We start from the raw sequence: 23,456 nt of genomic DNA, 5'->3' as shown, positions 1-23,456 counted from the left end.
GCGTTAGAACCTCCGCCCATAGTTCTTCAGACATTCTATCAAATCTTATCCCTTGAGTCTGTTTGTTACTTCCACTGTATAATCGTAAGGGATTTGACTTAGGTCATACCTGAATGGTCTAGTGGATTTGCCTACTTTCTTCAATTTAAGTCTGCGTTTAGCAATAAGGAGTTCATGATCTGAGCCACAGTCAGCTCCTGGTTTTGTTTTTGCTGACTGTAAGGAGCTTCTTCATCTTCGGCTGCAAAGAATATAATCAGTGTGATCTCGGTATTGACCATCTGGTGATGTCCATGTGTAGAGCTGTCTCTTGTGTTGTTGGAGGAGGGTGTTTGTTATGACCAGTGCATTCTCTTGGCAAAACTCTGTTAGTCTTTGCCCTGCTTCATTTTGTACTCCAAGGCCAAACTTGCCTGTTACTCCAGGTATCTCTTGATTTCCTACTTTAGCATTCCAGTCCCCTGTGATGAAAAGGATATCTTTTTTTGGGTGTTAGTTCTAAGAGGTCTTGTAGGTATTCATAGAATCGTTTAACTTAAGCTTGTTCAGCATTAGTGGTTGGGACATAGACTTGGATTATTGTGGTATTGAATGGTTTTGCCATTAACTTCCCTTTATATAATTTAGGTGGAAGGCAGACTGGCCAGTGATTTGCAGTAGGTGAATTTTTGTGAGGCTGCTGTAAGCTTGTCTGATAATTTTGTAACATTGTTTTTAGTGCTTAAGTTAAAAATTCCAAGTTGAAAAAAGGACAGGACTCTAAAGTACAAGTGCCATCTGACATTTGATCGCTTGAACTCTTAGGGCTGTTTCCTCAGGCTCTGATATAGATAGATACGTGCTCTGATAGAGATGGGTATCCAGGAGTAGTGATAGTAGTGGTTGTGCAAAACGTGGCTAACTCACTCAACTCTGTGAGCAAAGAGAACCTTTGCTGTGGAAATCCATGTATCTGTGGTTTTTGAGCTATGACCAGCTAGACCTTGTTGTCTTCATGTTGTGCTTCCCAGCCCCGTTTTGGATAACTTAGTAAATTTCAGAATTTGCTTCAGCAAACCTGGAGGAGAGTGTGAGAATCATTCATGAATTAGGAATCAGACTTCAATGAAAAATAGTCTTGAAATGGCTTAGGCTTAGGAAGCTACAGTCTTCCTTTTTGGAGAGCAAGGGCTGAGGGGGTTATACAGGAGGAACCTAAATAGGACCCCTAAGTCAAATATAAGCTTGAAACTGGGAGAAAATTCTGTTAGGAGGAGTGCTTTCAAAATGATGCCAAGAGCACAGAAGTCTTACTTCATTTCTTCCCTACTCTGTTCCCAATACACACACATTTAAAGATGAGATTAATATATCCAGCCACCTATCAACCATACATGTTGATCATACACAGAAAATGCTCTTTGCTAAACGTTAGGATCCTGTATAGACCAAATAATCTGAGAGATTGTTTGTTTTGAAGCTATTAAACTACCATCTATATTTACTATTAGTAGTCCAAGGTCAGTTGCTATCTTTATTTTGGGCCATTTAAACTAATTTCTTGGCCATCCTTGTAAATCCTTGTATTAGTATCCATTTAATAATCTCATGCCACATTTTTCTTTCTTGTCTAGTAATAGAACACTGAAAATGATTCCTTTTTTTAGTTACCCAGTAAAAGTGAGAAGAAAAATATACCTAGAGTTAGTGCTCAGTCAATATTTGTGAATAAAAAGTGAATGAATGATTAAAGTGTAATGCTGGACATCTATTTGAAAGCAGTAAGAGGTAAGCACTTTTGATGCACTGAAAACAGCGATTGAAAGGCATTGATCTTTACCGTGTCCTCAGTTTTCCTTTCTGACCCTTCTGGTTTTTCTTACCTTCCTCCCCATATGCAGAGGAATCTTCCCGGGCACCTGTGTACTGAGGAACACACACGCATGCACACTGAGATATAAACACAGTTTAGGGTATAGAAGGGCAGTGATTTCCCCTTGCCATCAGTGCTACAGGTAATCTATTGCATTCATCAGCCAGCCAGTGGGAAATGCACGGGAAGTGATTATACTATCGTGCAAATACAGTCGGCGTGAAGCACTTGTCAAGACCAATACATCAAACTGTAATTCGGTAATAGAATGAATTAGAGGAAAATGAAACATTCTGTTCTTCCAAAAACTCAGTACACATCACAGATTCTTTCTGAACTCTATAGAAGAATCAGTGTATTAAAAACTTGTTTTTATAAGTAAAATTTCAGTCCCAGTATGACAGAATACAATACCATAAATTCATTTCCTTAGGGTTTTTACACAGCTATAGTGCTCAAGTGTTTACCTATCATCAGTATTCTGTAATCAAAGCCATTGATTATTTTTGATAGGGCTCCTGATTATCTGTTGTCCTAAATTGGTTCTCCATGGTAAGTGGAAGGAAGGTTGTTGTACCAGTGGCTCAGGGAAGCACTTGTCGTTAAATGTGGTGGACTGGTAAGACAGTGCCTTACCAGTACAGCAGGCAGATTAACGTGAACCTTGTCTTTATAGTTGCCTGTGGGAGGCACTGCCATGTCGGAGCTTAGTTAGAATGAGTAAGTGAAAAATAGAAGGAGCTCAGGTAAGACAACAGAAGTGAGGTTATATAATGTAGAATGTGTTTCAGAAAACTTTGACGTTAGATGTAATATATTTCATATGTCATGATCTATGTCAATTTGTAATATATATTCAAAAGTTCAGTAAAAATTCAGTGTAAATTTTTTCACCACGTTTAACAAGGCATGCTTTTTCAAAGGGGCAAATTGAGATGATTTCTGTTTATAATCAGTATTGTTTCCATTTTTAGAGCCTACAACTAGAATATACAGAAAACGGTTCTTGGAGCCGGATGCTCTTTAAGTATGGATTCTGATCCTCGTATTTATTGTGTAGTCCTGGACAGGTGCCTTATCTTAGATAGAACCCTAGTTTCCTTGTATGTAAAATGGCATAATGCAGATTTTTGAAGCCTAAGATAAGATAGTTTAGATAATACACAACACTTTCATTCTCATTCCAAAAGGCTTTTGTCTATGTTGAGAAAGTGGACCCAGTGGGAAGCTTGGGAGAGAGGCATCCTGAAGACCTACGGAGTATTTTCAGCACTAGATTTGTATAGACTTGGAATCATGGCTGTTGAACGAACCATGCCACTGTTGATGAAGACAGTTCAGTTAAGCAGCCAGTGCAGAGGACATGTCAAATGTTCTTGCAGATTCCACGCTTCACATTCCTTCCCCTCACTATTGACGGCCCTTACGTATCTCAAACTAAGACAATTTTCATTGTGCCCTTTTCTTTCTATTTTTTTCTGGCTTTCCTTTTCTCCCTTAAAAAGGAGAAGGGTGGTGAGTGGTGGAGGAGCTGTTCTGGTCATTTCCTATAGAACTAGGTCCTAGTGAGGTCAGATGGTGTTTGATGATTTGTGAATATTGGCCCAGTAGCACTGACACATAATACACAGAAGAACTGAACAAAAAAGATCTTCACGACCCAGATAATCACGATGGTGTGATCACTCACCTAGAGCCAGACATCCTGGAATGTGAAGTCAAGTGGGCCTTAGGAAGCATCACTATGAACAAAGTTAGTGGAGGTGATGGAATTCCAGTTGAGCTTTTTCACATCCTAAAAGATGATGCTGTGAAAGTGCTGTACTCAATAGGGCAGTAAATTTGGAAAACTCAGCAGTGGCCCACAGGACTGGAAAGGTCATTTTTCATTCCATGCCCAAGAAAGGCAATGCCAAAGAATGCTCAAGTTCAGTTCAGTTCAGTCGCTCAGTCGTGTTTGACTCTTTGCGACCCCATGAATTGCAGCACTCCAGGCCTCCCTGTCCATCACCAACTCCCGGAGTTCATTCAGACTCAAGTCCATCGAGTCTGTGATGCCGTCCCGCCATCTCATCCTCTGTCGTCCCCTTCTCCTGCCCCCAATCCTTCACAGCATCAGAGTCTTTTCCAATGAGTCAACTCTTCGCATGAGGTGGCCAAAGTACTGGAGTTTCAGCTTTAGCATCATTCCTTCCAAAGAAATCCCAGGGCTGATTTCCTTCAGAATGGACTGGTTGGATCTCCTTGCAGTCCAAGGGACTCTCAAGAGTCTTCTCCAACACCACAGTTCTGAAGCATCAATTCTTCAGTGCTCAGCCTTCTTCACAGTCCAACTCTCACATCCATACATGACCACTGGAAAAACCATAGCCTTGACTAGACGGACCTTAGTCGGCAAAGTAATGTCTGCTTTTGAATATGCTATCTAGGTTGGTCATAACTTTTCTTCCAAGGAGTAAGCGTCTTTTAATTTCATGGCTGCAGTCATCATCTGCAGTGATTTTGGAGCCCCCAAAAATAAAGTCTGACACTGTTTCCACTGTTTCCCCATCTATTTCCCATGAAGTGATGGGACCGGATGCCTACTACCACACAATTGCACTCATCTCACACGCTAGCAAAGTAATGCTCAAAATTCTCCAAGCCAAGCTTCAGTAGTACTTAAACCATGAACTTCCAGATGTTCAAGCTGGTTTTAGAAGAGGCTGAGATCAAATTGCCAACATCTGCTGGATCATCAAAAAAGCAAGAGAATTCCAGGAAAACATCTACTGCTTTGTTGACTATGCCAAAGCCTTTGACTGTGTGGATCACAATAAACTGTGGAAAATTCTGAAAGAGATGGGAATACCAGACCACTTGACCTGCCTCTTAAGAAACCTGTATGCAGGTTAGAAAGCAAAAGGTAGAACTGGACATGGAACAACAGACTGGTTCCAAATAGGAAAAGGGAGTACGTCAAGGCTGTATATTGTCACCCTGCTTATTTAACTTATATGCAGAGTACATCATGAGAAACACTGGGCAGGAAGAAGCACAAGCTGGAATCAGGATTGCCAGGAGAAATATCAATAACCTCAGATATGCAGATGACTCCACCATTATGGCAGAAAATGAAGAAGAACTAAAGAGCCTCTTGATGAAAGTAAAAGAGGAGAATGAAAAAATTGGTTTAAAGCTCAACATTCAGAAAACTAAGATCATGGCATCTGGTCCCATCACTTCATAGCAAATAGATGGAGAAACAGTGCAAACAGTGGCTGACTTTATTTTTGGGGCCTCTAGAATCACTACAGATGGTGACTGCAGCCATGAAATTAAAAGACGCTTACTCCTTGGAAGAAAAGTTAAGACCGACCTAGACAGCATATTAAAAAGCAGAGACATCACTTTGCCGACTAAGGTCCGTCTAGTCAAGGCTATGGTTTTTCCATTAGTCATGTATGGATATGAGAGTTGGACTATAAAGAAAGCTGAGCACCAGAGAATTGATGCTTTTGATCTGTGGTGTTGGAGAAGGCTCTTGAGAGTCCCTTGGACTGCAGGGAGATCCAACCAGTCCATCCTCAAGGAAATCAGTCCTGAATGTTCATTGGAAGGACTGATGTTGAAGCTGAAACTCCAGTACTTTGGCCACCTGATGGGACAGCTGACTCATGGAAAGACCCTGATGCTGGGAAAGATTGAAGGTGAGAGGAGAAGGGGATGATAGAGGATAAGATGGTTGGATGGCATCTCCGACTCAATGGACATGGATTTGGGTGGACTCCGGGAGTTCGTGATGGACAGGGAAGCCTGGTGTGTTGCGGTCCGTAGGAAGGTCGCAAAGAGGCGGACACGACTGAGCGACTTGAACTGAACTGAGCACTGACAAGTCAGAGGGGATGGGAATGCTACATTGTAATTAGATGAGGGCCCCAGGTTATCCAGGTAGTTATCCAGGATACCAGTTAGCTGATTTGAAATATCTGTGGTTTATGTTCTTTCTTGACCACAAAAGGGGTGGTTATTCTACTTCAGTCTTTTCTCAAAGCCTGGTTCAGTTCAGTTCAGTTCAGTCGCTCAGTCGTGTCCGACTCTTTGCGACCCCATGAATCGCAGCACGCCACGCCTCCCTGTCCATCACCATCTCCTGGAGTTCACTCAGACTCACATCCATCGAGTCCATGATGCCATCCAGCCATCTCATCCTCGGTCGTCCCCTTCTCCTCCTGCCCCCAATCCCTCCCAGCATCAGAGTCTTTTCCAGTGAGTCAACTCTTCAGCCTGGTTAAGTGATAACTAATTGTATGCCCTTATGCTGTTTGACCTAAGTAATCTCAAAAACTCTCTCTTTACAGTGTCTCTGAGGCTTTATTTTGAAATTTCCCCAGAAGTGTTTTAGTGAGTTGGGAACTAGCATACTGCATTTCAAGTAAAGAGAATATTTTACCAGTTAAATTATTTTCCAAACATGGGTTACTAACATATTAAGCCCTGAAGTGTACTGAGAACGATACCATAATTAGGGTCAACAATTTTTGTGTGGTCTGACCGAAGAAATTTTGTGACTACAGTTTTGTTAGCACGACTAATTATGCCAGTGATCTTCTATTTGTGACTGCAATTAGGCATTTCATGGCCCCTAAATAAGTATAATTAGTTAATTGGATCATGCATGAAATTCTATCCTCTTGTAATAGCCTCTGAGAACAAAAATAAATACGATAAATATTATGAATTGTTTTATAACTATGGAACCCTGGGAAATACTAAAAGTGATTGTTTTACTTTGCCTACTAGTATTTCATAAGAGTAAACATATTAAAAAGTAGAAATTAAATTTTCCGTATGAAAGCCTTCATTTTCCACCTTTGAGACAGAGGAAGAAGGGAATCTTCCTTCCTGACCTTTCTTCTCATCTTTAGAGAAGTGGTGTTGATTGCCCTGCTGCTCTGTCCCCTGCTTCTCACAGCTGCTGCCCCTGTACTCTAATACCACTATACATAATATCTTCTGGAAAATATCTGGAATTCCAAAATGTCTTTTATTAGAAAATGTCTAGCTTTCACATTAATTACTAAATTGATTTGCCTATTAACAAAAACTCATGAAGTAGAAAGAACTTTAAAAACAAGTTTTGTCTGTGGGAAATAGCAGGAGATAGAGAATGGCCAGCTGATTTATTCAGTCACATATCATAGTGCTCCACCCAGCAATACACCAGCAGGCAAAGAGCTCGCTCAAGTCACAAGTGCATTCTCCCAGAAATGCTGATGTGAGTCCACTCTCTAAGAGGCCTTGTAATAGTACATCATCATATTTTCAGAGATATGACTTGAATAATCAATCTTGAATTGCAAGTTGAACTCTTGATTGTTTATCTGCTATTTTAATCTGCAGTGAAATTACTTATTTGCTATGCCTGTCAGTCCTGAAAAATGCAGAGTTTTCATTTGTTTAATTAGATCCTTTTAGACGGACCTGTGTAGGTTTTCATTGGGTATGATTGTGTATATGCAACATGTTGTAAGTTTGTAAGAATATAGTTAAATAAAGTACAGGGTTTATTAGTTGTACATTTAAGACTACCTCATAACTTTCAACAATAGTATACCATTTGTACTATACTGCTAAAATATGAGGAGTGGATCAATGATTCTGTCAAAAGACTTAAGTCATTAATCTTAGAATTCATATATGCTAACTGCACATAGCAAGCCTCACTTACAGAAATGCTTTTTGACCATGTGTCTGGGCAGAGGGCTAAACACCATAGTGTTTAAGAATGTTAGTTTTAGGGGAATGTGGGCCCTGGTAATAAACTCTGCTTCCCATCTTTAATAGTAGCACTCCATTTCTACTTGTCTCTGAACCTCCAGTTAGTTATTTGCAAAGTGAGTCTTTCTGTGAGGGTGAAATGTGATAATGTATGTAAAATAGTTCTCACAGGGTTAGTGTGAAGTATATTCAATACATGGCAACAGCAAGTGGATAAGTAAAGGTGCCATTCACTTTTAGAAATATGTTAGCTGAACTAGATGAAGTGATCTTTGTACCCTAAAGACAGACATTGTAAAACTAAATGTAGTTTTACATTAATAAATACATTTACATTAATAAATGTAGACTCTAGAAACAATACGTGTAACGTGATATTGTTAGGATTTTTCTTGAAGGGATAGAAATTAACATACAAATCAGCACTTAATATTATGTGTTGGGATACCTTTTATGCATAGTGCCTTTTTTGTTTTTTGCTTCATTTCCAGCTCTTTTCTTATGTTCAGTGGTTTGTTTGGATTTGATAATTGTAACTAACAACATTCTCATACCCACTGGTAAATACTTTTCCATTTTGTAATCTAGCAGAGTTATTTCCTGGTAATTGTGATAGATTACAGTGGCCACAGATGCTTTGCTACTCTCTCATTGAGATATGGGGTCTGTGTTTTCTCATTTTTGTAGATGTTTGATCAACAAAATATGACAGATGTTTGGGGTACTTTCTGGGCCCAGTCCTTGAGTGTCTGGCAGTATCTACTTACTGTTTCTTAAAAGGTTCAATCCTAAAGCCCCGAGTTTTCATGTAAAAAACCTGGCTATCATGAGGCTGCCATGCTATGAGAAATCCCACACTGTCCACATAGAGAGGCAGTGTTGGGACACAGGAAAAGTAAGGAGAGAATTTCTGACCTACAAAATCATGAGATATAATGATACATTGTTATATTAAGCCATTAAGTTTAGGGTAGTTGTTTACATAGTAATAGAAAACCAGAACAGTGATTCTGTATCTTACAATACTTCACACTGCTTCTTTTGATTATCCTCCAAATACCAAATATCTCTAGCAGTGTAGAATAAAATAATGTGTAAAAACAAAGTTCTGTTATTTCAGTTAACTTTATCCCTTGTGTTGGAGTAAGTCGGATGTTTGTCCAAATTGAATCTGTATTACTAGTAAATAGTGTAAAACAATCCTAGAGTATTGTAGATCTCCATTTTTAATACTTTTAAGGTATTTTTCCCTCACCTTCATGTTCTTCTTACACCAAATTTCACTTGGTTTGGCATCCAGGTTTTTCCTCTCCAAAAATAAGAATTTGGGTTCTGAAAACGTTTGAGTTCCAGTAAAAGACTGGAGCCCTAGGCACTGACTATAAGAGGCAGGGTGAGCTGCGAGTTTGGGCCAAGATGCTAAGGAAAGAGGGGGAGGGGAAGGGCGGCTGAGGGAAGAATGCTCAGACTTCAGCATTGCACTCCACGCCCATCCTTCGGCATGAAGTTGTCACGGGCAGAGAAAATGTTATAGAACCCTGTAGCGTTGGGAATCAGTTTTTAAAAGGCCTCCTCTGTTCATGTAGTCAAGGATAAAATTACCGAAGCATCTCAGATCTCTAAGTGACTATGCACAAGAACCTGTTATGATTAGCCTAAATGTTTAATGTCACTGGTACCTTGTTTGTTTAATATGCTCTTAATTGTTTCATTTTACTAAATGTAGAAATATTTAAGGGTGCTCAGAGAATCACAAGTGGAGTCCTTCAATCCTGTTTTCATCTTTTGAGTCTCACACATCAGAGTCGTCTACACTGAGGTGTGCTGGAGTGCACCTTCTGGTGCTGGATAGAGGTCTGCATTTTCAGAACATTTCTGGGCATATTAGTGTAAATAGCTCTACAGAGTAGGTAGAAATTACTACCCTGTTGTTTAATCAGGGACTGCCACCACAGAGAGACAGAGTGGCCTTGCCCAAGGTCTTGTGGCTGGTAATCCATATCTTGTCCTTTCCAGATCAAAGTTTGTTGATCAAACATTTCTTCTGGTTGGAAATGTAAAACACTGGGTATGTGGGACAAAATGATGGTTGTACATCGAAAATTTGATGGACAAAACTGGCCTTCATGTCATTTAGAATTCATTAATTCTTGTTACCCTCTTTTGCTGGGAGCGTGTGTGCTTGTCCATTGACAGTGTGACTGATGAAATACAAAAGTGACTAAAAAGGCCTTTGTGACGATTTGTCGTCTGCCTCTGTGATTTCTGTCCTTGTTATTTGCCTGTTTGGGTCAGTATAGGATGTAAACAGATTTAAGACCACCGAACGGTTTGGAACCATTCACCTTGTGCAGGAAAAAAAAAAGGTTTTGTTTTCCATCATCTCAAGGGCTCTGCCTTCCTCATTTGGCTTTCCTTTGGCTTGTAGATTACAGTGCCTCTTTTTGCTGAGATCACCGAGTGCAGATTAGGTGGAGTAGTGGAAAGGAGAGCAAAAGCATGCTGGGTGGTGGAGAAGAAACTGAACTGGAGCTGAAATGTGCCATGGATAATTCAGAAACTGAAAGATGCACACACCAGCGATTTGATAATTGCTTTTATATACTTTGAGGCATTGAAGCTAGGAAAGCAATTTAAAAGTATTGAATTTGTTTTCATTGTAATTCATAGCAAATAATTAAGTGTCCTTTGTGAAAGAACCAGCAATACTTTCTAGATGCTGGGTTGTCTGCTAGGTGCTGGAAATGCTAAGTTTTGCTGAGTACTCTGTCCTGTTTTTGGTTGAGTCCTTTAAAAAGGCTTTATATTTCTGAGGGACAGCAGAATGAAGTGTTTAATCATCAAAGAGCTTTATTTTTAAAGCTACAAATGTTTCAGGAGTGTGTTGGAAGGGAAGGAGATAAATGCTCAAAGTGGGACTGTAAATTAATAAAATTTGGCGGATGACTTACTCAATTTGGTTAACTTGGTTATTAAGGCTAATTACAGCTTTTGTAGTGGTGACTGTTCAGATAAAAGACCATATCTATTATAGCTCTGAACCTGAATCTAACGTTAAGAACATCCTTTCAAGATGAAACCTCTCTTTAGGGAGGTGAGCAATAAAGGAATGTAACTGGCAATTTAATAAAGGCTTGGCTTTAAAAATTTTTTTCTCATTCTGCAACAGAAATTTTCTTATTAGAGAAATATAAGCACGAAAATCCAGTTTTATAGCTATAAGTTTTCCTCAAATCATAGAAATCATTGTTGAAAGTTTTCAAGAGTATTTAACATTTTGTTTTTAAGATCTTGTAATCCGTTTGCATTTTAGTTTTCTCATCTTTAATGTAGGTGTATTATTTCTGATCATAAAGGATTATTGTAGTAAGTTAATGAAAAACATTTGTAAAGCCCTTAATATAGGGCCTATAGCACATGATAGGCACCCAAGAAATGGTGACTATTAGTGATAATAATGATTATTTAATTAAAGTTGTAATTGGTATTCCTACATTTAGTTCATCAAAGGAACTTTTTTCAAAAGTGTAACTATATGCTTTGTCAGCATTGTGCTAGTTTCTATAAATTCTGAGTTTTCACCAAGTGAAAGTGAAGCTCATTGGATCCTTATCACCTTGTCACATCCTTCATAGGCAAGTCAATCAGTCCTTCAGCATTGTATACATTGATTAGTATTTCCCTAATTTTATCTTTGAGTTACTTCAGAAAAACCACACAGTGCTTAGGATAAATTTGATTTTTGATTCTATTTTAAAAACTTTGTATTGCACTTATATCTTTAAAAAGAAAAAGAAATTGAATGTGAAAAACAGTAGATTTGAGATACATATATATGTTAAGATAAATAGTTTTTGGATTTAATTCAGAATTAACTCTTCTACTTTTATTTGGCATATGGGTGCTTTTAGGCTGATTTCCAAAATAAATTACAGTTCACACAGATGGAAAGAAATACAGAATTCTAAAATTATAAAATAGGCACATTAAAAATAAACTTATTTTGGATAGACATTTATATCATATTATTTGTCAATATTAATTTACTTGGTTGCCCTTTTACACATGACCTTGATTCTTTACTAACAACCTGATAATGAAATTTCTAGTCTTATAACACATCTTTCAGAGCAGTTTGGTTTTTTTTTGCTTTAATTCCTTCTTTTTTTGATTGGAGGATAATTGCTTTACAATGTTGTGTTGGTTTCGCTCTACAGCAGTGTGAATCAGCCATAAGGATACCTGTGTCCTCACCCATTCGGACTCCCTCCCACCCTCCCCATCCTACTCCTCAAGGTTGTCCTGGAGCACAGGGTTGAGCTTCCTGTGTTAAACAGCAACTTCCCACTGCTATCTATTTTAGAGAAACTTTTTTATTTTAGTTTTATCTGATGTTCATTTAAGAGTAGTAGTATTATAATATTAAAACACATCTTTGCAGAAAAATATGAAAAGTTCTTAATTCTGAAACATCTGTTGAATACTATAATTTCATTTTTAAAAGATAATTTAATGATTTAGAAAATGAATTCAGTATAGCTTTATAAGTAGAAATGCTAATTTTTGATCCAGTATATAGCATTCATTAGATTTAATTATTAACATGTATCTTTTTGTGTTTGTGTTGTTATGTTGTCCATCAGTTCAAAATCTAAAGCCTGGTAAAGTTGTATCTCATTTTCCAGTGGGGTGCCATAGGGAAAGCTGTCACTTACAGGTTCTTTAGATACTACTTTGATTTGTCCCTTGCTTTGTGACAGTGTGTGGTCATGTTTTATGTAGTCATGTTTCATTTGAAGCTGATTTTTCTGGTTTCTCGGCACAGGAAATGCATAGTTAATAAGATACTGATGTCCATTGACTTGTAGAGAAATCCTGCAGAGAGGACTCTCATAACTAGGACTTTGTGTACCAATAGATAAAATTGTTTGATCCATATATTAATTAGCAATTTAAAAAATTTTTTGTTACATACAGTAAAATTCTTAACTATACTGTAAAATAGATGCTTTAACTGGAGCATGTATACACCTGAAATTTATACACCTGAAACTTTTAGTGTGCAATTTTGAGTTTAGACAAAAGCATAGAGCCATGTGATCAGTGAAGATGTGGAATGCTTGCCTCCCAAAATGGCCTCACACCATTTTTTTTTAATAATCAACTCATCACCTACTCCCTGTCCCTAGCATTGGTAGCCCACTCTGTCCCTTTAGTTTTGCCTTTTCCAAAGCATCATATAAATGGAATAATAAAGTGTGTGTACTTGTGTGTGCACATATATACGCTTTCGATTCTGGCTTCCTTCACTTAGTATAGTGCATTTGAGTTGTTCCGTGTATTTCAGTGGTCTGTTTCTTGTTGCTAAGTAGTAGCCTGTTATATGAATATACCAAGTTTGTTCTTCCATTCACCAGTTGAAGGACATTCAGGTTTTTTACAGTCTTTTGCATTTACAAATAGAACTGCTATAGACATTCTTGGGTTTGAGCCCTGGGTCGGGGAGATCCTCTGGAGAAGGAAATGGCTCCCTACTCCAGTACTCTTGCCTGGAAAATCCCATGGACAGAGGAGCCCGGTAGGCTACAGTCCATGGGGTCACAAAGAGTCGGACACGACTGAGCAACTTCACTTCACTTCACTTCATAGACATTCTTGTAAAGTTTTTATGTGAACCTAAGTTTTCGTTTCTCTTGGGCAAATCCTGAGAGGTAGGATTGCTGGGTTGTATGCTAAATGTTTAATTTAATGAGAAACTGCTGAACCATATTCCAGGGCACCTATATCATTTTGCACTCACAGCAGCAATTATGAGCATTCTGATTGCTAGCAGTATTTTCAGATTTAAAATTTCTTTTTCTAATTTTAACCTTTATAATAATAGTAATGGTTTCTCATACTTTTTAATTGAAGTGTAGTTGATATATAATATTGTGTAAGTTACAGGTATACAATATAGTGATTCACAATTTTAAAAGGTTATAGCTAGTCCATTTATAGTTATAAAATATTGACTATATTCTCCACATTGTACAGTGTATGCATGTAGCTTGTTTTTTACATAATAGTTTGTACCCCTTACCTCCTCTATCCCTGTAATCCCCCTTCCCATCATTCTCCCCCTGGTAACTAAGTTTGTTCTCTGTATCTGTAAATGTGCTTCTTTCTTCATTATTCTCACTAATTTATTGTATGTTTTTTAGATTTCACACGTAAGTGCTATCATACAGTATTTGTCTTTCTCTGACTTATTTCACTTGACATAATACCCTTGAAGTCTATCCGAACATGAACATGAACGTGAAGGTGAAGTCGCTCAGTCGTGTCCGACTCTCTGTGACCCCATAAACTGTAGCCTACCAGGCTCCTCTGTCCATGGGATTTTCCAGGCAATAGTACTGGAGTGGATTGCCATTTCCTTCTCCAGAGGATCTTCCCAACCCAGGGATCGAACCCGGGTCTCCCACATCGTAGACAGACGCTTTACCATCTACAAATGGCAATATTCCATTCTTTTTTATGGCTGAGCAGTATTCCATTCTATGTATATATACTACATCTTTATCCATTCTTTTGTTGATGGACTTATCTTGTTGATGCCATATTTGGCAATTGTAAATAATGCTGCTATGAACGTTAGGGTGCATATAGCTTCTTGAATTAGTGTTTTTGTTTTCTTTCAGATAAATAGCCAAGAGTGGAATTGCTAGATCATATGGTGGTTCTATTTTTGTTTTTTTGAGAAACCTCCATACTATTAATAAACATTTTCCATAGTGTTTCACCAGTCTGTTTTCCCGCCAGCAGTATATGCCAGTTCTTTTTTCTCTACATCCTCGACACCATTTGTTACATATTTGTGTTCTTTTTGATGATAGCCACTCTGACAGTGCAAGATGGTATCTCATTATAGTTTTGATTTGCCTTTCTCTGATGATTAGTACTACTGAACATCTTTTCATATGTTTGTTGGCCATCTGCATGTCTTCTTTGGAGAAATACCTAGTCAGTTCTTCTACCCATTTTTTAATCAAGTTGTTTGTTATATTTATGTTGAGCTGTATGAGCTGTTCATATATGCTACCTATTAGCCCCGTATTGATCTCATCATCTGTAAATATTCTGTTGCATTCGGAAGGTTGTCTTCTTGTTTTGTCAATGGTTTCCTTTGCTGTGCAAAAACTTTGAAGTCCAGCTAGGTCCCATTTATTTATTGTTGCTTTTATATCCTTTGCATTAGGAGAAAGATCCCCCAAAAAATACTGCTTTGATTTATGTCAAAGAATGTTCTGCCTGTATTTTCCTCTAGAAGTTTCATGGTTTCCAGTCTTACATTTAGGTCTTTAATCCATTTTGAGTTTATTTTTGCATATAGTGTTAGAGAAGGTTTTGATTTCATTCTTTCACACGTAGCTGTCTAGTTTTCCAAGCACCAGGAACTGAAAAGACTGTCTTCTCTACATTTTATATTCTTGCCTCCTCTGGTGTAGAGTGATTAACCATAAGTGCATAGGTTTTATTTCTGGACTCTCTACTCTGTACCATTGATCTGTGTGTCTGGTTTTTATATCAGTACCATGCTGTTTTGATTACTGTAGCTTCATAGTATAGTCTGAAGTCAGGGATTGTGTTGGCTATTTGGAGTCTTTTGTGTTTTTATACTAAAGCCATTGGAATTGTGATAGGGATTGCATTGAATCTGTAGATTGCCTTTGGGAGTATAGTCAAAAATGACTATATGACAATATGAATTCTTCCAATCCAAGCACATGTTCTGTCTTTTCATCAGTTTGTATCATCTTCAATTACCTTTATTAGCCTCTTACAGTTTTCCAAGTACAGGTCTTTTACCTTTTTAGTGAAAGTGGTAGTCACTCAGTCTTGTCCAGCTCTCTGCAACCCCACAGACTATAGCCCGCCAGACTCCTCTGTACATGGAATTCTCCAAGCAAGAATACTGGAGTGGGTAGCCATTCCCTTCTCCAGGGGAGCTTCCCGACCCAGGGCTGGGGAGACCTCCAGTTTTTTTTTTTCTTTAAACTGTTTGGTTATCCTCTATCCGTTTTTGTCAGTATGTACACAGATGCCTGCTGGGGTTTTGGGTGGCTCAGACGGTAAAGCGTCTGCCTACAGTGCGGGAGACCTGGGTTCGATCCCTAGGTTGGGAAGATCCTCTGGAGAAGGAAATGGCACCCCACTCCAGTACTCTTGCCTGGAAAATCCCATGGACGGAGGAGCCCGGTAGGTTATAGTCTGCTGCTGCTGCTGCTGCTGCTAAGTCGCTTCAGTCGTGTCCAACTCTGTACAACCCCAGAGACGGCAGCCCACCAGGTTGCTCCGTCCCTGGGATTCTCCAGGCAAGAACACTGGAGTGGGTTGCCATTGCCTTCTCCAATGCATGAAAGTGAAAAGTGAAAGTGAAGTTGCTCAGTCGTGCCCGACTCTTAGCGACCCCATGGACTGCAGCCCACCAGGGTCCTCCATCCATGGGATTTTCCAGGCAAGAGTACTGGAGTGGGTTGCCATTGCCTTCTCCAGGTTATAGTGTATGGGGTTGCAAGAGTTGGACACGACTGAATGACTTCACTGCACTTCTCATGTTGATTCTTTACCATCTGAGCCATGAGGGAAGTCCTTTTTACATCTTTAGGTAGCTTTATTCCTAGATATTTTACTCTTTTTGATGTGACAGCAAATGAGACTGCTTCCTTAATTTCTCTTTCTGATAGTTCATTGCTAGTGTATAGAAAGGTAGCAAGTCTGTATAATAATTTTATATACTGCAGCTTTTCTGAATTCATTGATGAGCTCTAGTAGTTTTCTGGTGGTATCCTTAGGATTTTTTATGTATAGTATCCTGTCATCTGCAACAGTTTCCGTTTTCATAATGATTTATGATGTTTAGCATGTTTTCATCAGCAGTTTTCCATCTGTATATCTTTTTTAAAAATTTACATATTTAGTTTTGCTGGGTCTTCATCGCTGCGTGCAGGCTTTTTCTAGTTGCAGCAAGTAGAAAATACTCTCTAGTTGCAGCATGCGGGCCCCTCACTGTGGTGACTTCTCCTGTGCTAGAGCAGGGCTCCAGGGCACATGAGCTTCGGTAGATGTGGAATGTGAGCTCCAGAGCAAGCTTAGTAGTTGTGGCACATGGGTGTAGTTGCCCCACAGCACGTGGAATCTTCCTGGACAAGGGATTGAACCCATATCCCTTGCATTAGCAGGTGGGTTCCTAACCACTGGACCACCAGGGAAGTTCTCAACCATCTGTGTATCTTCTTTAGTGAAGTGTTTTTTTCCAATTTTTTTTTGCCCATTTGTGCTAGAATTACTTATTTTCTTGATGAGTTTTCAGCAGATTTTACATACTCTAGATAGAAGTTCTTTGTCAGATATATGATTTGCACATATTTCTCCCCATCTGTGGCTTGTCTTCATTCTCTTTGTATTGTTTTTTTGTAACATAAAAAGTTTTAATGTTGATGAAATCTACTTGATAAAGTTTATCTTTCATAAGTATGCTTTGATATTTATATAAGATTATCTCTGCTTAGTCCTAAGGTCACAAAAATGTTTTCCAGAAGTTTGATAGTTGGGCTTCCGAGGTGGTGCTAGGGGTAAAGAACCCACCTGCCATGCAGGAGACACAAAAGCTGCAGGTTCAATCCCTGGTCAGGAAGATTCCCCTGGAGCAGGTAATGGCAGCCCACTCGAGTATTCTTGCCTGGGAAATTCCATGGACAGAGGAGCCTGATGGGCTACAGTCTATGATCCATTTTGAGTTAATTTTTAGTAAGTTAATTGAGTTAATTTTTTAACAAACTGTGTATTATAGATTTATTTAAAAACCACGCATTATAGATATAAGTACATTTTATGTGAATATCCAATTGTTGTAGCACTAGTTATGAAAAGAATTGTCTCCTCCTCATTGAATTGACTTTGAACCTTGAATTGATCTTTACAATGATATATGGACTTGTTGTTTCACAGTAGTGTACTCTCTTGATTACTCTTAATCGGTTAGCAGTTCTCAGAGAATCAGGTGCTGGGGAGACCTCCAAATTTTTTATTCTTTTAATTGTTTGGTTATTCTCTATCTGTTTTTGTCAGTATGTACACAGATGTCTGCTGGGGTTATGAGTAGGGTTATGTTGAACCTATAGATCAATTTTCTTTTCCATGTATTTCTTAATTAGATTTACTAATATTTTGTTGCAGTGTTTTATTTTATTTATGTAGTAATATTTACTTGTTTTTTTTTTTTGGGGGGGGGGTGTCCGGTGTATCAGGGCAGTGCTGGCCTCATAATATAAATTGAAAACCATTCCCTTCTTTTTTCTAGAAGATATTTTATAGAATTGGTGTTATTTCTTTCTTTACTGTGGTAGAATTTTGCAGGGAAACATCTAGACCTGCATTGTTGGAGTTATTAACTTAAAGCTATTCTAATTATTATTTTTCTTGAGAGAACTGTGATAGTTTGTGATTTTTCAAGGAATGTGTCCATTTCATCTAATAGAATTTATGGGCATAAAGTTGTTCATAGTATTCCTCTATGAACTTTTTAAAGGTCTCTAGGATCTTCAATGATGTACCCGTTTTTAATTCTTGATATTCATAGTTTGTCTTTTCTTTCTTTTAGTCAGACTGATTCATTCATCTTTTTAAAGAACTAGCTTTTGGTTTCATTAAACAAAATTTAGGGGGTGGTTTTCCATTTAATTGATTGCTGATCTGCTGTTTTCTTCCTTCTGCTTGCTTTGGCTTTGATTTCTCATTCTATTTCTAGTTTTTTAAGTTGGATATTTAGATTATTGGTTTGAATCTTCTCTCCTTTTCCAATATAAGTATTTAATACGGTAATTGTCTTTCTAAACTCTTTATAGCTGTACATCACAAATTTTGAAATATTTTGTTTGCATTTTCATTCAGAACAATGTATTTTCTGTTTTCTTTTGTGATTTCTTTTACTCATTAATTATTTAGAAGTGTGTTAATTCCCAGATATTTGGGGATTTTTCTGAATATCTTCCTGTTACTGATTTATACTTTGTATAGTTTCATTTCTTTAATATTTGTCAACATTTGTTCTATGGCCCAAAATATGGACTATGAATGTTCTGTGCATAAATGTTATAAATATTCTCTATGCATTTTAGAAAATATAGGATTTAGTTTTGTTTTTTCTCTACTGATGTTAAGTGGCATGTCTGTAAATGTCAATTAGATTGTTGATGATAGTGTTATTTTAGGTGTTCTTTACTCTTGCGAATTTTCTATCTACTAGTTCTATTAGTTGGAGAAGGAAATGGCTACCCACTCCAGTATTCTTGCCTGGAAATCCCATGGGTGGAGGAGCCTGGCAGGCTATAGTCCATGGGGTGGCAAAGAGTCGGACATGACTGAGCCACTTCACTTTCTTTCTTTCTTTTCATCTGATGGAGCATAATTATAATGGTTGCATAAAGTCTCTGATAATTCTAACATCTGGTTCATTGTTTTTCCCTTTGGAATTGATCACATTTCCCTTTTTTCTTTGTAAACTAAGTAATTTTGGATCCTGAATATTTTAAATATCATAAGAGTCAAGGTCCTGTTATCATCCTCCAGAGAAATTTGTTTTTTTTGAAGCGTGCAGCCAGTTGGGTATATGCAGACCATGAGGCTCCCCTTCTTGGGTGGTGTTCTGCTGTACTGGGTCAGTCTCAGGAACCTGAGGTGTGAGAGCACTTGAGCCTGTTTTCATACCAGATTTTCAAGGGTCTCCTGTCTAGTTTCTGAGTGGCAGGGGGTTTCCCTTTTCACAGTCTAGTTTTATTTCCACAAACCACTTGCTGTTGTTTATTTTTCAGCTTTTTATACTTTTTTTATTAGTTTTTTAAACTTCATCCAGTTTTTAGTTGTAATTATGGGAAGAGATAAGCCATAATGGGCTTTACTTCATCTTGATCCTATCACATTTTGTTTCTGATTGGCATTTTAAAATATAGAAATGTAAATTGTAAACACCTGTGGCTTAGGTTGTAGCCATGTTTATTTTCTGATATAAATATCAAACATTTTGATATAAATATCAGACATTATTTGATACTTAAATATCAGATTCTTTAAATGAAGAACTTGCTAATTTTAAGTATGAAAGAATGTAAAGTATCTCTTTTATATAAGCAAAAAACAGACCATTGTTACCTTTATCATTCACTTGGTTAACACAACTGATTAACACAGATTCACTTTTTCAAAGAAAAAGTGTTGAGAATGGCATTGAAGTACTGGTATCTGTCTTATTTTGAAATTAATAAAGTAAAATTTGAATTTTTTTTTTTTTTTTTTTTTGTGGCTACACAGTGTGGCTTGTAGGATCTTGCCCATTCCCCCTGCACTGGAAGTGTGGGACCACCAGGGAATTCACAAAACTTAAACTTTTAAAACTTTTAAAACTGAAATATTTGCTTGAATTAGCTACCTTATTGAAGAATGTATCAGTACCTTACTTATTCAAATTATGAGATATGCCTTCTAAATTCGTTACGGCTTTTCCTTTGAAAAACAAGTGAACATTTTTATTGAAATGTAGTTGCTTTAAAATACTGGGTTACTTTCAGGTATATAGCAAAGTGGTTTGGTTTTATATGTATATATATATGTAATCAAAAACATACTTACATATTCCATTATTTTGCATTAAGGTATTTATAAGATATTTGACTGCAGCTCCCTGTGCTATACAGTTAGGTTCATACTGTTTATCTGTTTTACATATGGTAGTGTATGGAGGAGGCCGTGTGATGAGGAGGCAGAGGCTGGGGGGATGCGGCCACAAACCCAGGAACACCTGGAGCCCCAGAAACTGGAAGAGCTGGGAGTGACGCTCCCCGAGAGCCCCGATCTGCTGACAACTTGACTTTAGACTTCTGGCCCCCAGAACTGGGAGAGAATCGATTAGTATTATTTTAAGCTTCTTTGCCGCCCCCAGTTTGTGGTCGTCAGTATTAGAAGCCCCACCTGGGACACTCAATGTTCCGTGTTCCTAGGATCCACCATTCGATCGCGACCTCAGCCAGGTGGTCTTCCGCCGATCATCACAGATGTCTTCTCAACAATAAACCTCCTGACTTGGGAGAAAGGCTCATGCTGTACACAGGGGTCCCGTCTGTGTGGGGCTCGAAGCCCATGTTGCCTCCGAGTGGCTCAGCTTCACACACAGTGGCTCTGCTGGCCCTGGGGTCACACACCTCTGCGCCCTGCCTGGTCACAGCTGCAGAAAACTGGGCCAGCAGACATCTCAGGAGGGGGGACTTGCTTACCTTCCCCCATTCCCCTTGCTTCCCTGTCCTTTTGCATCCCCCATCCTTGTTCCTGGGCTGCCTTCGGGCCTCCCTTGTGACTCAGCTGGTAAAGAATCCGCCTGCAGTGCAGGAGACCTGGGTTCAATCCCTGCATTGGGAAGATCCCCTGGAGAAGGGAAAGGCTACCCACTCTAGTATTCTGACCTGGAGAATTCCATGGACTGTATAGTTCAAGGGGTCGCAAAGAGTTGGACATGACTGAGCAACTTTCATTTCAGCTTTCATATGGTAGTGTATATCTTGTTAGTCCCATACTCCTAATCTACCCCTCCCTCCTTTTCCGTTTTGTAATTAAGTTTTCTATGTCTGTTGAATCTGTTTCTATTTTGTAAGTTAAGTTTCTTTGTAATACTTTTTAGATACCACATCTAAGTGTTACCATATAACATTTCTTTGACTTATTTCACTTAGTATGATAGACTCTAGGTCCATCCATGTTGCTGCAAACAACAATTATTTCATTCTTTTTTTCAGTATTCCTTTGTGTGCATGTATGTATGTATTATGTAAGTGTATATGTATGTGTGTGTGTGTGTGTGTGTGTGTATCACATCCTCTTTATCCACTCATCTGTTGATGGTTACTTAGGTTACTTCCATGTCTTGTCTATTATATATGCCTTTTTCAATTAGGGATTTTGTCTTTTCCACATATATGCCCAGGAATGGGATTGCTGGATCATATATGTTAACCCTATTTTTAGGTTTTTAGGGAACCTCCATACTGTTCTCCATAGTTAGTCACTCAGTCGTGTCTGACCCTTTGTGACCCCATGGACTGTAGCCCACCAGGCTCCTCTGTCTGGAATTCTCCAGGCAGGAATACTGGAGTGGGTAGCCATTCCGTTCTCCAGGAGATCTTCCCATCCCAGCAATCAAACCCAGATCTCCTCCATTGCAAGCGGATGCTTTACTTGAGCCTCCAGGGAACATTCTCAGCAACAGAGTAGGAGGGTTCCCTTTTCTCCACACCCTCTCTAGCAAGTGTCTTTTGGTAGACTTTTAGATGACAGCCATACCGACCCATGTGAAGTGGTGCTTCATTATAACTCTTGATTTGCGTTTCTCCGAGGATTAGCAATGCTGGAATCTCTTCACTTGCCTGCTGGCCATCTGTATGTTCTCTTTGAGGAAATGTTTATTTAGATCTTTTGCCCATTTTTTTTACTGAGATTTTTTAAAATATTGAGCTCTATGAGATATTTATGTATTTTAGAAATTAAGCCCTTATTCATCACATTGTTTGCAAATATTTTATCTGAGGCCATAGGTTGTCTTTTCATTTTAAAGCAAGTGAACTTTTGATAAATGTTGAATGGTTTCATTCACAAAAAGACAAACTTAGTGATTTCATTTATATTAAGATTAGTTACTAGTTAAATCATTTAGGGAAGTATATTTAAGTAAATTTTATTTTTGAAAGATCTGTTGATATATAGATACATATACTAATGAACAGGCATAACAAAGCTGGAAATGCTTATAAGGAGACCAGGAAATAGTTTATTGGTATCCATTGTTAAATCTTTATGATTTTATTGTAAAAAGGTAATCTTAGGAATAAATTTACTTTTTGTACAGAAGAACCATTTAAAGTAGTTTATTAAAGCACCCATGAATAAACTCTGCTTGTAAATTAAAGTAAGAAATTGGTCCTTAAGTTTGTATTCTGAATTGACTTTCATCCAAAATGTCACACAAGTAGGAAGGTAATTAAAATCACCTTTGAAATATCTCTCATCTTTATATGTAACAGTAGTCGGCTTCTTTGGTTCAAATTTGGGCTCTGTTGTCCTCTTTACATTGACCTCTCTATGAGATTTGTTGCTTGGACTAAGGTAAAATTGCATTATAAAAATGCAGACTTGGGTCTATTTTGAAATGACTTATCATTAACTATAAGGATTGAACATTTGTAAATTTTAAAAAATTTACTTTCCTCTCTCCCATTAAATTAGGTGCTCTGTGGATGTGTATAGTTTTAAATCCCCACTGCAAGTTGGAGCAGAAGGCCAGTTGGCTAAAACAGCTAAAAAAGTGGAATGGTGTTGATGTCTGTCCATGGGAAGATGGAAATCATGGTAGTGAATTACCCAACTTAACCAATGCTCTGCCTCAGGGTGCAAATGCCAACCAAGGTGAGTCCACAGTGATAATCTGCTCATTTTGTACCTACTTAATTGTGTATCTATGGTTATAACCTTAACTTACAGTAAATTTGGAAACATTATTTTACTCACTTAAGAACTTACTATAACTCATGGACTTAATGTTTTGATGTGAATGTGTGTGTGTGTTTTAATTTTTATGCAAGATCTATGATATTTTTTCATATTCTCAGAATACAGATGGATGTAATACTTAACATGTACTAGTATGTGTTAAAATTGCATACTAATTATTTAGTTTGAATTTTTAAAAAAAATCATGTTATGGGGGGTAGTGAATTACTGTGTACAACAAAATTATTGAGAGACCTGAGGAACTGTTATT

General features: G+C 38.0%; 1 protein-coding gene across 1 annotated transcript in view; it reads left to right on the top strand.

The window, feature by feature from the left end:
* ZSWIM6 (zinc finger SWIM-type containing 6) overlaps positions 1–23,456 on the top strand; it is a 208,324-nt gene that overhangs the window by 162,471 nt on the left and 22,397 nt on the right. The window contains exon 5 of the mRNA XM_068990563.1: positions 22,922–23,101. Coding sequence (XP_068846664.1) covers positions 22,922–23,101 — 180 coding nt within the window. The remainder of the gene's footprint in view (positions 1–22,921; positions 23,102–23,456) is intronic.

Source organism: Capricornis sumatraensis, chromosome 18, assembly GCF_032405125.1.
Source record: "Capricornis sumatraensis isolate serow.1 chromosome 18, serow.2, whole genome shotgun sequence".
NCBI lineage: Eukaryota > Metazoa > Chordata > Mammalia > Artiodactyla > Bovidae > Capricornis > Capricornis sumatraensis.
Note: the sequence above shows the minus strand (reverse complement) of the source record. Positions and strands in the feature narration are given on the sequence as shown.